A 14959-nucleotide genomic window follows, 5' to 3' on the forward strand; every position below is an offset into this window, starting at 1 on the left:
AAAACCAAGTCTTTCACTCGAGTGGTTGATGGCCTTTTCTTTCCTAATGAGCCGCTAGACCTGTTGGCTCAAAAATTATTTCATCTGGTGCCTTCCATCATCGGAGTCAATAACCACGAGTGTGGCTTCCTGCTACCCATGGTAAGAATTCCTCTGTGCCTCCTCCCACTCCTTCAACAGTGAGGCAGCTGTCTGCTTCACACTGGGCGTGCACATAGCTCTCACCAGCATTATGAGGGCTGGAGCCCATCACCCCAAATACACACCAGTCACTTTTTCTCTCTGAAGGAGGAGAACTGTGGATTGGGGGCAGCTGCAGCAAGTGTTCACTCTGTTCTTCCTATAGGGTTAAAGAAACAATTGTACAAAAAAGTGAGAGATCCAAATGGACTTTGTTCAAAATATTACAAATGATTGTTTCAAATAAGCACTGTTTCTCCCTCAAAGGTGAAATTCACACAGGTTTAGAAAACTGCAGACCTTCACACTTTCATTTCAAGCCTTGGTTCTGGCATTTCATTTCCAAGAATGCCAGTGCAAGTTGCAAAATTATTGACTTGTTTCATTCATCCGACAAATATGAACCAAGGGTTTACTCTATGCCCTGCACTCATTAAAAAAAAACAGCATTCAGCAATGAGCAAGTCACATGGTTCCTGCTTTTTGCCAGCTTACATTCTCAAGGGGAGAGACAGATAATATGCAAGATTGAATGGATGGTTTCAGAGAGTCAGAGAAGGCAATGGCACCCCACTCCAGTACTCTTGCCTGGAAAATCCCATGGATGGAGGAGCCTGGTGGGCTGCAGTCCATGGGGTCGCTAAGAGTTGGACACGACTGAGTGACTTCACTTTCACTTCTCACTTTCATGCATGGGAGAAGGAAATGGCAACCCACTCCAGTGTTCTTGCCTGGAGAATCCCAGGGACCGGGGAGCCTGGTGGGCTGCCGTCTATGGGGTTGCACAGAGTCAGACACGACTGAAGCAACTTAGCAGCAGCAGCAGCAGCAAGGGCTATGAAGAACATAGACTGAGAAGAGGAGGCTTCTTTAGGGAGCAGAAAAGAGGTCAGGAAAGAGTTCTCTGAGGAGGGACCATTTGAGCTGAGATCTGAATGCTTAGTAGGAGCCATGGTTTGTTTGACCCTGTAGTTTGAGTCTCCCCATTTAAAATAAGCTTTTCATCTGTCCTCAGAGGGCTTCCCAGGTGGCGCTAGTGGTAAAGAACCCACCTGCCAATGCAGGAGACATAAGAGATACAAATTTGATCCGTGGGTTGTAAAGGTTCCCTGGAGGAGGAAATGGCAACCCACTCCAGTGTTCTTGCCTGGAGAATCCCATGGACGGAGAAACCTGGCAGACTATAGTCCACAGGGTCGCAAAGATTCGGACACAACTAAAGCAACTTAGCACACGTGCAATGCTGTGCTCAGAAGAGAGCGCTCAGTTCTTTATATTTCCTAGTTCATTTCTACAGATCAACCTCCACCTTTCAAGTAGGGGCAGTGAAATACAGTGTATGAAATGCAGGCTATGAAATACAGTGATTTGTCGAGTTACAAGGCTAGCTGGTGGTCCTCTGGAATCAAAACCCTGAGATCACTGGGTTGTTAAAGGCATGTTCTGGCGATTATTAATTTGACATACAGAGCAATGTTTCAGGGTAGGTGGAGTGGGGATTTTTTCCCCTCATTGTAATTGAAGCAACTGAGTCACAGACTGTGGCTTAAGTTAGTTCTTTTAATGCTTTGTGGATCTGTACTAGAAAAAGGGAGACAGGCGCTACTGATAACAGCCTCATCACCATAATCACTGTGACTGAGTGTCTTTCATAAGCCAAGTGTTTGGCGACTGTACAATAATGCAAACAGGCATTATTATCCCCATTTAGCAGCTAAAGAAACTGAGACTCAGAGAGGCTAATGTGACTTTCCTAAATCTCCTAGCTAGAGAGGAGACAGCAGTGTATAAATTTCATATATTTAGGTTCTGCCTGTAAATGCTGAGTTCTCTATTTACCGGCTGTGTGACCTTCGAGGAGCTGCCTAACCTCTCTGAATCTCTGTTCCCTCATCTATGAAATATGGCTAAAGTTACTACCTGCCTCACAGATACACATCAAATAGCCTGGCATATAGTCTAAATGCTAGGCATTTATTAGATATTGGAATTATTCAAGTAGGAGGACAGGACTTGGTGTCCAAGTCTGTACAGCAAAAGCCTGCATGAGTGCTGTCATTCTGTGGTTGTTTGAGACCATAGAAAGCCTCCAAAAACCAATCCTGGCTCCTGAACATACAGAGAGGGTTCTTAGTAGTTTAAAAGTACTTGTGGATTATTTGAAAGACTCTAGGGGTTCTCTCAGATTCCACAAGACAGATTTGTTTAAATATCTGTCATGATTCATTACCCCAAGATTTTCAGCAGAAAATGTACCAGAGAAATTCATTTGACAAGTGAATACTATTTCTATTACCTCATGTTTTTAAGCTGTGATATTGGCCAGGGAAGGGTCATTTTAAAAATAACTGCTTGTAGCTCTTACTCTGTACCAAGCAGCCTCTGTGTTTTTAACCATCCACTCTGCAGCCTCACTTGCTGCCTGCCTCTGCCAACTGCTGGCTTCTCAGACAGCCCAATGACAAAGGACTTTAGAAAGAGAGCAATAAATAAACCACTTCAACTTGCTGTTGAAGCCAAGTGGTGGTCTGCATTAGTTTCCTAGGGCTGCCGTAATGAAATACCGCAGAGGTGGCCTAAACCACAGAAATGTATTTTCTCAGTGTTCTAGAGGCTAGAAGTTCAAGATCAAAGTGCCAGCAGGTTTGGTTTCCTCTGCGGCCTCCTCTTTGGTTTGCCGGTGGCCACCTTCTCGCTGTGGCCTCACAGGTCTTTCCTCCGTGTGCACACCCCTTGAGTCTCTGCATGTCCAAATTTCCTCTTCTTGTAAGGACACCGATCAGACTGGATTAGGGCCCATCCTAGCATCCTCATGTTAGTTCAACAACCCCTTTAAAGACCCTCCTCTCCGTACACAGTCACATTCTGAGGTCCTAGAAGGAGCCTGGTAGACTGCAGTCCATGGGGTCTCGAAGAGTCGGACAGGACTGAGCGACTTCCCTTTCACTTTTGACTTTCATGCATTGGAGAGGGAAATGCAACCCACTCCAGTGTTCTTGCCTGGAGAATCCCAGGGACGGGGAGCCTGGTGGGCTGCTGTCTATGGGGTCGCGCAGAGTCGGACAAGACTGAAGCGACTTAGCAGCAGCAGCAGGGGTTCCACATTGGAATTTGGTAGAGGACACACCCAACTCATAATGTGGTGGCCACTCAGCTCCCTCAAGACCTCAGGTATGACAGGGAACGGCTGCTTGATAAATTCAAATGTGAGAAAAAGAATCATCATTGCTCAACCAACCCACTGAGGCTGCTCCTTACACATGGACCCCTCGGGGCTGAAAGGGTTCCTGCTCTAGCCAGCCTCCCCTCTGAAAGGTGGGTGCCTGGGCACTTGGGGAGACCAGTTTCTCTTCTGATGACCTGATGTACTCATGGAGGACTCCCTGCTTCTTTCCACAGAAGGAGTTTCCTGAGATCCTCTGGGGCTCCAACAAGTCCCTCGCCCTGCAACTGATACACTCAGTCCTGGTAAGCGAGCTTGACTCTCCTCCAAGATCCATTCATTTCACAAACCTCCTGGGTCACACTCAGGGGTAAGGCTGGGATAGAGATTTATTCATTCATTCATTAGTAGATCTTCACTAAACAGAGTTCTGCAATCCCTTATCCACAGTCTCAACATCCAAATAGCTCTGACAGCCCACAAGCTCGGCAGCCAAAATTCACCTAGACTGATACACAGCCATTGGTCTTCATTATTCCTACACGTTCATTCACTTTGTCCCACTATATGTTTCTATGTGATCAATGTGGGGGCTGAGCATATCATATAATATGCAGCATATGTACTGAATTATTCATCTAAGAACTGAAAAGTTTTGAATTCTGAAAACCACCTGGGACTAGAGACCCATATTCACTACATACCAGTCAGGTACTGTTCTCTGTTCTAGCAGTGCTGAGGGCCTTTAGCCAATCATTTATTCATTCACTCCCTATACTAGGGGTATAGAGATATATCAACCTAGACACTAAGACAGAGACAGATTTCTTCCCTTCCTTCCTTTCTTCTTTCCATAAACATACACTCAGTGTGTATTCTGTGCCAGGTTCATTTCATTCATTTTTTCATTGAATAAATGTTTCTTGAGAGTCTGCACACCCTGGCATGTCCTTAGGTCCTGGGTACAGTGATAGAGGAACTGAAGGGCCTCTTAATGAAAGTAAAAGAGGAGAGTGGGAAAAAAACTGACTTAAAACTCAGCACTCAGGAAACTAAGATCATGGCATCCGGTTCCATCACTTCATGGCAAATAGTTGGGGAAACAATGGAAACAGTGAGAGACTTTATTTTCTTGGGCTCCAAAATCACTGTAGATGGTGACCACAGCCATGAAATTAAAAGACACTTGCTCCTTGGAAGAAAAGCTATGACCAACCTAGACAGCATATTTAAAAGCAGTTCGTCTAGTCAAAGCTATGGTTTTTTCAGTAGTCATGTATGGATGTGATAGTTGGACCATAAAGAAAGCTGAGCGCCAAAGAATTGATGCTTTTTAACTGTGGTGTTAGAGAAGACTTTTGAGAGTCCCTTGGACTGCAAGGAGATCAAACCAGTCAATCCTAAAGGAAATCAGTCCTGAATATTCATTGGAAGGACTGATGCTGAAATTGAAGCTCCAATACTTTGGCCACCTGATGCAAAGAGCTGACTCATTGGAAAAGACCCTGATGTTGGGGAAGATTGAAGGTAGGAGGAGAAGGGGACAACAGAGGATGAGATGGTTGGATGGTATCACTGACTCGATGGACATAAGTTTGAGCAGGCCCTGGGAGTTGGTAATGGACAGGGAAGCCTGGCATGCTGCTGTCCATGGGGCCACAAAGAGTCAGACACAATTGAGCGACTGAACTGAACAGTGATAGCAGGCACTCTCCCTGAATTTGAGGGACTTGTAGACTGTTGGGATGGGTGAACATGACCAAACTCCTCATACTGGAGTTAAGAACATGGGACCTGGATGCAAATAGACTTGTGAAGGAGTCATGGTTCTACCACTTTGGACAAACCACATCACCTCTCTAAACCTCAGTTCCCTCACCTGTCAAATGGAGTTAATTCTGATGCCTGCGTCATAGTATTACTGTGTGGATTCAATGAGACAATGCATATAAAGCACTCAGAATTATGCTTGCAAAGGCAAATGTTTGGCGAGTGTCGCTATGATGGCTATTGCAGTTGACCTGGATCTCTTGCTACCATGATGTTTTACAGCACATCCCTGTCCAGTATTTATACCTTGTGGCTAATGAATATTTCCACAATAAGCACTCTCTGGTCGATATACGAAATCGCTTCCTGGATTTGCTTGGAGATGTGTTCTTTGTGATCCCTGGGCTGGTCACAGCTCAATATCACACAGGTAAGTCTCCTCGCACCCCTCCTCCTGCAAGGCTGGTGGCCGCAGGGATCCCTTTGCCTGTATACTGGCGGCCACCTGCTCTGCCCTGCCCTGCTGTTCCCTTGCTGAGAGGGAGCTCCCAAGGCTGCCTGGGATATAGCCCTGCATGCTGACCTTCGCAGTTCCCCTGCCTTTCAGAGTTCAGGAATGTTGATCAGGCCTTGTTGATTCTAGTACTTTCCTTTCTTCAGGACTGTGTAGAAAAGTCCCATCCCCCCATATTTTCAGAGGCCGGCCCACACTTACCTTTCTCTTTGGAATGCGTGCGTGTGCATGCTCAGTTGTGTCTGACTCTTTGTGACTCCGTGGGCTACAATCTTCCAGTTTTCCAGGCAATAATACTGGAGCAAGTTGCCAATTCCTACTCCAGGGGATCTTCCCGACCCAGGAATCAAACCCATGTCTCCTGCATTGGCAGGTGGATTCTTTACTAGTGAGTCACCTGGGAAGCCCTGTCTGGAAATGTCTTCCCAAATATCTATAAGGAGTAGTGGAGCAATAAGAAAGAGATTACTTGTGGGGCACAAACCTGCCTTTCTTTCTTTTAAAAAAAAAAGTTTGTATTTATTTACTTTTAATTGAAGTACAGTTGATTTACAATGTTGTGTAAATTTCTGCTATACAGCAAAATAATTCAGCTACATATATGTATATATATACACATATATATATTCTTTTCAGTATTCTTTTCCATTATGGCTTATCACAGATATTGAGTATAGTTTCCTGTGCTATACAGTAGGACCTTGTTGTTATCCGTTCTATACATAATAATTTTCATCTGCTAACCCCAAACTCCCAGTCCGTCCCTCCCCATCCCCCTTCCCTGTTGGCAACCACAGATTTGTCCTCTGTGTCTGTGAGCCCATTCACAATTAGGTTCATTTGTGTCGTAGTTTAGATACTACATGTAAGTGATGTTATAGGGTATTTGCCTTTTTCTTTCACGGCTTACTTTCTTTCTGGCTTACTTCATTTGTATGGTAATCTCTAGTTGCATCTGTGTTGCAGCAGATGGCATCATTTCATTCTTTTTATGACTGAGTAGTATTCCACTGTGTATATATGTGTATATAAATACATATACACACACCCCATCTTCTTTATCCATCTCTCTGCTGATGGACATTTAGGTTGTCTCCATGTTTTGGATATTGTGAGTACTGCTGCTATGAACATTAGGGTGCATGTATCTTTTTGGATTATGGGGCTTCCCAGGTGATGCTAGTGATAAAGAATCCTTTTGCCAATGCAGGACATATATATTTAATTTATATATATGAATTGTTATTTGGCCATTAAAAAGTAATGAAATATTGATACGTGCCACAACATGGATGAAGCTTGGAAGCACTGCTAAGTGTAAGAAGCCAGACACAAAAGCTTATATGTTGTGTGATTCTGTTTATGTGATATGTCCAGAATAGGCAAATCTACAGAGTCATAGAGTTTTCATGAATGAAAGGGAGGCGTCAATGAGGGAATGAGTGCTTCAACGGGCCTGGGTTTCTGTCTGGAGTGACAAGAATGTTCTGGACCTAGATAGTGGTGATGATTGCACAACATTCTGAACTTTCTAAAAGCTGCTGAATTACACACCCTGAAACTACTAAAATGTTGACATTTATGTTGGTGAGTTTTTACGACTTACAGTGAAGAAACTGCAAAAGCAAGCCACAGATGGAAGAATATATTCACAACACAGCTATCCCACCAAGAAATCCATATCCAGACTAGAAGAATTCTTATAGTTCAATAATGAAAAGACAAATGATCCATTTACAAATGGGTGAAAGGCTTGAAAAGACACTATGCAATAGAGGAAAAATGAGAACGAAAAGCACATGAAAAGGTGCTCAACAGTATTAATCATCAGGGAAATGCAAAGTAAGCCCAAAATGAGGCAATCATTTACACCTGCTAGAATGATTAATATTTAATATTAAAAACTCAAGCCATATACCAAAAAGTATTGCCAAGGACGTGGAATGTTTAGTACTTTTGACAAGAATGGGAAATGGTTACAATCACTCTGGAAAACAGCACGTTTCTTACAAAGTTAGACATATACCTACTCTATTATTCAAATATACATAAGACTTGTGTATGGATATCCAAGCAGCTTCAATCATAATAGCCCCAAACTGGAAAGAACCCAAAATGTCTTTCATCAGATGAATAGATAAATAATTTATGGTATATTCATGCAAAAGCATACTACTTGGTGACAGGGAATCAACTATTGATACAAGGAAAACATGGATGAACCTCAAAAACATTATGATGAGCCAAAGAAGCCAGATTCAAGAGAGTACATATTGTGTTATTCCATTCACACAAAGTTCAAGAACAAGCAAAATTAATCAATTGTGATAGGAATAAAAATATTGTGTTTCTTGGTAGAATGACTAGAAGGAGCTACAAGGGAACTTCTGGGGTGATGGAAATGCTCTGTATCCTTGGGGTGGTGTTTACATGAAGGTGCACGCATTTGTTAAATTTCACCAAAATGCACATTTAAAATCTGTGCTTTTTACCTGATACTTTGATGAAAAGAGAGAAAATGAGAGGCAAGGAAGCACAGACTGTGAGTACAAAGCAACTGCATTATTAAGGCTAGCTAGAAAGGATTTAGAGAAATAAGCCAGTAACTGGAGGGCAAGTTGAAACCAAGAGTATGTATGCTTGTATGTGTTTCTCTGTGTGTATGCATGCATGCATGTGTACGTGTGTGCTTTAATGAGAGACTTTGTAAGCTTGTTTGCCACTGATGGTGATGATCCAATAGAGAGAAACTGATGCAGAGAAGGAGCAGAAATGGCAGAGCAAAGACGTGCACTAGAAGAGAGATGAAGCAACATAGGACGCAGTGGAGCATCTTGGAAGCAGGAGGATAGCTTTGTCCTATTTTCTGCAGACAGCTGAACCAGGGTCAATGAAAGGAAGTCACAAGGAGGTACATCTTGGATCAGTATAAAGCATTTTTTAAATTGGAGAATAATTGCTTTATGATGTTGTGTTAGTTTCTGCTGTATAATAACATGAATCAACTATAAGTATACATACATCCCCTCCCTTCTGGACCTCCCTCCCATCCACCCCCACCCCAGCCCTCCAGGTTATCACAGAGCACAGAGAGCTGACCTCCTGTGCTATACAACAGCTTCCCACTAGCTATCTATTTTACACATGGTATTTAAATACATGTCAATGCTATTCTCCTAATTTATCCCACCCTCCTTTGGTTTTTGTTTGTTTGTTTGTTTTGAAAAGTAGAACTGTTGCCCTTGCAGGCTGCCCTGAGGGGTTCAGTTCAGTTCAGTTCAGTCACTCAGTCGTGTCCGACTCTGCGACCCCATGAATCACAGCACGCCAGGCCTCCCTGTCCATCACCAACTCCCGGAGTTCACTCAGACTCACGTCCATCGAGTCAGTGATGCCATCCAGCCATTTCATCCTCTGTCGTCCCCTTCTCCTCCTGCCCCCAATCCCTCCCAGCATCAGAGTCTTTTCCAGTGAGTCAACTCTTCGCATGAGGTGGCCAAAGTACTGGAGTTTCAGCTTTAGCATCATTCCTTCTAAAGAAATCCCAGGGCTGATCTCCTTCAGAATGGACTGGTTGGATCTCCTTGCAGTCCAAGGGACTCTCAAGAGTCTTCTCCAACACCACAGTTCAAAAGCATCAATTCTTCGGTGCTCAGCTTTCTTCACAGTCCAACTCTCACATCCATACCACTGGAAAAACCATAGCCTTGACTAGACGGACCTTTGTTGTCAAAGTAATATCTCTGCTTTTGAATGTGCTGTTTAGGTTGATCATAACTTTTCTTCCAAGGAGTAAGCATGTTTTAATTTCATGGCTGCAGTCACCATCTGCAGTGATTTTGGAGCCCAAAAAATTAAAGTCTGACACTATTTCCACTATTTCCCATGAAGTGATGGGACCAGATGCCATGATCTTCATTTTCTGAATGTTGAGCTTTAAGCTAACTTTTTCACTCTCCTCTTTCACTTTCAGCAAGAGGCTTTTGAGTTCCTCTTCACTTTCTGCCATAAGAGTGGTGTCATCTGCATATCTGAGATTATTGATATTTCTCCCAGCAATCTTGATTCCAGCTTGTGCTTCTTCCAGCCCAGCGTTTCACATGATGTATTCTGCATATAAGTTAAATAAGCAGGGTGACAATATACAGCCTTGACGTACTCCTTTTCCTATGTGGAACCAGTCTGTTGTTCCATGTCCAGTTCTAACTGTTGCTTCTTGACCTGCATACAGGTTTCTCAAGAGGCAGGTCAGGTGGTCTGGTATTCCCATCTCTTTCAGAATTTTGCCCTGAGGGGTAATGAGTTCTGTTTCCAGGAGCAGGAAACCCTAGCCTCAGATGAGGAAGAAGGAGTTAGCTTTTTAGGTCACCTCTAGTCTCTGGGCTGTTCCACCTGTGAGTCTGTGAATCCCAGACCAGATGGGTGGAGTGAGGGGCCAGCCTCTACTGTCCCCTGCCTGCATGTCTACCACAAACCCTCTCTACCTTCCTGTAGATGCTGGTGCCCCTGTCTACTTCTATGAGTTTCAGCATCGGCCCCAGTGCTTGAAGGACAGGAAGCCATCTTTTGTCAAGGCTGATCACACTGATGAAATCCGCTTCGTCTTTGGAGGCGCCTTCCTGAAGGGCAACATTGTCATGTTTGGTAAGAAACTGGCCTGAGGGGTTCCTGCTCTTGCAGGAACATGAAATAGGGAGAAGGGGATAAGGAGAGAATCACCACCTTTAGCATGAAGCCTCGCCCACCCCACCACTATGCAAGAGCCTGGGAGTGCTGGCGGGGTGGACTGAACCTCTGGTTAACAGACACAACCTTTCCCTGGAGAATGGCCCCAGTCATAGTTTTAGAAACAAGGATGAAAAAGAAGGGCCAACATTTGCTCGATAAATGTTTCTGTTTGGACTAAAGGCAGGGTGGCCATCTGGGGGCACTCATGCAATTCAATATTTATTTACTGGGCTGCACTGGGTCTTAGCTGTGGCCTGTGAGTTCTTCCATTGTCCTTGCGGCACACAGGATCTTAAGTTCCACCATGTGATCTCTTAATAGCAGCATATAGGATCTAGTTCCCTGACCAGGGATCGAACCTGGGTCCCCTGCATTAGGACTGCACAGTCTTAGTCTCTGGACCACCAGTAAGTCCCACAATCTGATCATTTTGAGAAACAAAGCCACTTAGTTCCCTCTCCCTGACACCTGATCTTATCCTCCCCGCCCTTCCCAGAGCTCCCCTGAGGCTACCATCCAGGGCTTTCAAAGGCAAAAGCCATATTTTTCATAATTTTAGCTGAAAGTGGTGTGGATTCAGGTGATCTTATGTGAATGCTTGTGAACTGTTTCTAGTGAGGTTAGCTCATTTATTCCTGAGCTTATGACCTGTTCATTGAGGTTATCAAAAATTTAAAAACCACAGGAACTATACACAGGAGTTAGGACTAAACTATTTCATTTAAAAAATTGCACAATATGGACCCTTAACCAATTCACGCTGGCCCCTCTGTGATAAGGACAGAACCTCTCCTCTAGAGTGTGTGTAGTGTGGTTTGTTCATTGCTTTATTTATTCTTTCTTATCTTTAATGCCAGTAATAACAGAACTACCTCTTAGGTTGTCATAAGGATTAAATGAAATAATTCTCATAAATCACGTGGTGAGTGCTTAATAAATATTACTATTACTACTCAGTAGCCATCACTGAGTCTATAGTATGTGATGGGCACATGGACTCTCAAAAATGGACAAATGAACAACATGTGTTTGGGTCAAAGAGTTAAATTACTTGGTATCTGAAGAGCTTGTGAAATCAATGAGAAAAGCACAACCCAGTCAAAAACTGAGTAACAGATATAAATAGATAGTTTAGGGAAACAGAAACACCAGTGGCTTTTGAACATAAAAATCTACCTAGACTGGCTCCTGGCAAAGAGGATTAAAAACTAACCTTGACCAAGTAATCATTTTTCATAGGTCAAAGTTGGGAAGAACATTTTACATAATGTATTTGAGCAGGTGGGGGATAATAGATAACCTCATGTATCAATGGAACACTCTATCAAAACTTAAAATGCACGTAGTCATTAGTCCAACAATTCAACTTCTAAGATTTTTTTGTGTGTGCAGTTATACTTCCTCGTGTGCAAAAATATATATGCACACAGTGAAACATTGCTTTTTTGAGTAAAAGATTGAAAAAATGTCAAGACCCATTAATATAGTACTGGATACCTGAATAATATATTTACATATAATTAAATATAAATATGGGCTTCCCATGTGGCTCAGTGGAAAAGAATCTGCCTGCCAATGCAGGAGATGCCAGAGATGTGGGTCTGATCCCTGGATTGGGAAGATCCCCTGGAGGAGGAAATAACAGCCCACTCTAGTATTCTTGCCTGGAAAATCCCACGGACAGAGGAGCTTGGCATGCTACTGTCCATGGTGTAACAAAGAGACAGACACGACTGAACGCACACGCAAGCACATACATATAAATATATATTTATATATTGTATGTTTCTAGAACAACAAAGAGCAACAAATGGAAGTTTTATAGGTGCCAATGTGGAACTAACTCCTGGATACGGTTTTAGTGAAAGAGAAAGATATAGAATGTGTGTCCATTATAGTACCAAGTGTGTAAAAAGATGTCTGCTTAAAGCCCTGTGCACATCTACACTCTTTCAGAAGTGCACTCAAGAACGAGGAAACAGTGGTCGCCTCTGAGGTTGCCTCTGAGGCTGGTAACTCAGTGACTAGAGAGAAGAGATGGGGAGAAACTTAACTTTCAATAGATTTACTTTCTGTGTTTCTAATTTTGTACTTTGAGCAGTATTACATTTTCAAATTAAAAAATACACATACAATTAATGGATTGGTAGAGAGGGAAAGAGGTGATCTTTGTCCCCAAGAAAATCGCAGTCACATGGAAAGGGCTGGAAGAGCATTGGACAGACAGCAAAGGTGTGTGTTCAGCCTCTGCCATGCAAAAGCATGGTTGCTTGGGACGGTGATTGTCTGCAAATGCACAATGAGTACTGCGACTTAGCAGGCTGTTAGGGACGAAACGGAAAGAAAGGCGCCAAAGCAATTCATCCAATGTGAGGCCCCTTGGGCTTCTGGCACATCATTGTGGGAATGAGATTTTGTGATTATTTCCTCCAGAAGAAGCCACAGAGGAAGAAAAAGGGCTGAGCAGGAAGATGATGAGATACTGGGCTAACTTTGCTCGGACTGGGTAAGTGAACCTCCCATCTTCCTCCATACCAGATGTTTGAGGATGAAAATCTCACTGGGTATTTGAGGCAAAAAAAATCTCTCACTTCCAGGAATCCTAATGGGAAAGGTCTGCCTCTGTGGCCGGCCTACAGGCAGTCTGAGGAATACTTGCAGCTGGACTTGAACATAAGTGTGGGACAGAGACTGAAAGAGCTGGAGCTGAAATTTTGGACAGAAACCCTCCCCTTAATGATGACCTCGTCCGGAGCTCTCCTGGCTTCTCTTTCTTCCTCAACCTTCCTTTTTCTACTCCTGCCTTTCATTTTCTCTTTTGCTCCCTGAGAAGTTATCTTTGTGTAGTTTCGGTTTTCCTTCTCCTACAATTTTTTCCACCATTATTAGCTTCATCTATGTTCAGTTACTTTATGGAATCAGCTGCTTTATCTGTGTTTTGGGAACTTGGGGATGATCCTTAAAAAACTATTTTCAACACAAAAAAATGCAATTTGTCTTGGAAGGCTACCAGATTTCTTTAGTAAAGCTGGAAGAGGGCTGGGCCATCAGTTGGCATCATCATGATCCTGTTACTGATCTAAAATAAAATAAGAATGCAAAACATATACAGGGAACAGAATTTAATTCTGGGCTGAAAACTCTCCCCACAGTCCCAGCAACCAAAATGAAGTGGGCTTTCTATCAGCAAAACGTATCTTGTGTACGTTTCCCAAATTACGAGTCCTCCAACCCCCATCCAGGTGAATTTTAACCACAAACCAAGAATGGATGTCCTGAACATCACTGCCTTGAACTATGTCTCTTATCTGACTCTAGAGATATTTCAGGGAGGGGGATATACCAGAGATCCTCCTCAGAAATGGAAACCAGATGTCGTCCGAGTCCCAGAAGTCAAGCACCAAGCAGCAAGTTCAGTCAGAGACACCAAGAAGAAAAGATGTTACACAGATGTGTGAAGCCTAATCCATCATTCAGTAAATCCACACTGGGTGCCTGATAGATACCAGTAATATCTCCAGTGGGCAGATAGCGGTTAACAAAGGCATACTCTCCACTGAATGGTAAGCAGACAGGAAGCAAATATTCAAACATGTGACTATCTTACATTATTACATTGAAGAGTTCACTCAGGAAAGTAAGATGTTTTAAGAAAGTATAAGAGGGGAACATAACTTAGGTGAAAGTCTCAGGAAGCTCTCTCTGGAGAAATAACATTTGTAATAAGAAGGGATGAATTAAAGTTAACCACATGATAATTAGGGAGAACATTATACATACCATCATTCAAAGGGTATACTTGGACTTTTTATACCCATATAATCCCTGTTACATCCATATAACTTACCCAGGTAATTAGTGTTTATTTTTTATTCCTTCAGAATTACACATGAAGTACACAGAATAAGAAAGTCTCTGAAATCTCAGTAACTTACAGTTCATCTAGATCAGAGATCTTCGCTTACAGCCTGAATCTGATCCCCACAAGTATTTTGTTTAGCTCACACAATGTCAAATATGTTTTGGAATTATTTTCCACCTAATTTTAAATTAGGGAAATTTCACATTAAAAGCTATATTTACAGCTTCTCAACAACAGATCTGGTGACACTGGAACAGAATTACCACACGGTAACGTGGACTTCTGAAAGCCCATGAAGTACCTTTGTGCAAATTAGAAGATATCCTTTCCTCAGAACTCTCCCCAGAAAATATCTACATCTGTGATATGAATGACACATCCTCTGAAGTAGTGTCCTTGTGCAGTGGACAACCTTCATAACTGTCCTCTGATGGAACAGTCTGCAGGAACTGAGGAGTGGCTATCCCTTGACAAAGGAATGAACTCTCAATGTTCCACAGCCCTCACTATTCCCCACTGTCTTGGTCCTGGCCCACTTCGCTCACTGACATTACCTGCCCCCTGAAGGTGTTTAGGTTTGGACCCTTTACCTTCTCATTCTACAGTAATCTGCAGAGGTGATGGGATTCACCCAAGATCACTTAGTGAGTTAGCAGCAAGCCAACTTTGAATCAACCAGGCCTTGAATCTCTTGTCCCTCCAGAGCAAGACTCTTCCTGCCATGTTGGCTGCCTCCATCAGC

At 43.0% G+C, this 14959-nt stretch overlaps 1 protein-coding gene across 1 annotated transcript in view; it reads left to right on the top strand.

Annotated features, from left to right (window-relative positions):
- Positions 1-13460, top strand: part of CES5A (carboxylesterase 5A) — a 28463-nt gene extending 15003 nt beyond the window's left edge. Inside the window, exons 8-13 of the mRNA XM_086350746.1 lie at positions 1-141; positions 3580-3648; positions 5396-5543; positions 10122-10271; positions 12789-12861; positions 12953-13460. Of these exons, the coding sequence (XP_086206872.1) occupies positions 1-141; positions 3580-3648; positions 5396-5543; positions 10122-10271; positions 12789-12861; positions 12953-13184 (813 nt within the window). The 3' untranslated portion in view covers positions 13185-13460. The remainder of the gene's footprint in view (positions 142-3579; positions 3649-5395; positions 5544-10121; positions 10272-12788; positions 12862-12952) is intronic.
- Positions 13461-14959: the final 1499 nt, after the last annotated feature.

This window comes from Bos grunniens, chromosome 18 (genome assembly GCF_055505025.1).
Source record: "Bos grunniens cultivar Pamir isolate PY7600 chromosome 18, Bosgru_T2T1.0, whole genome shotgun sequence".
Classification (NCBI taxonomy): Eukaryota; Metazoa; Chordata; class Mammalia; order Artiodactyla; family Bovidae; genus Bos; species Bos grunniens.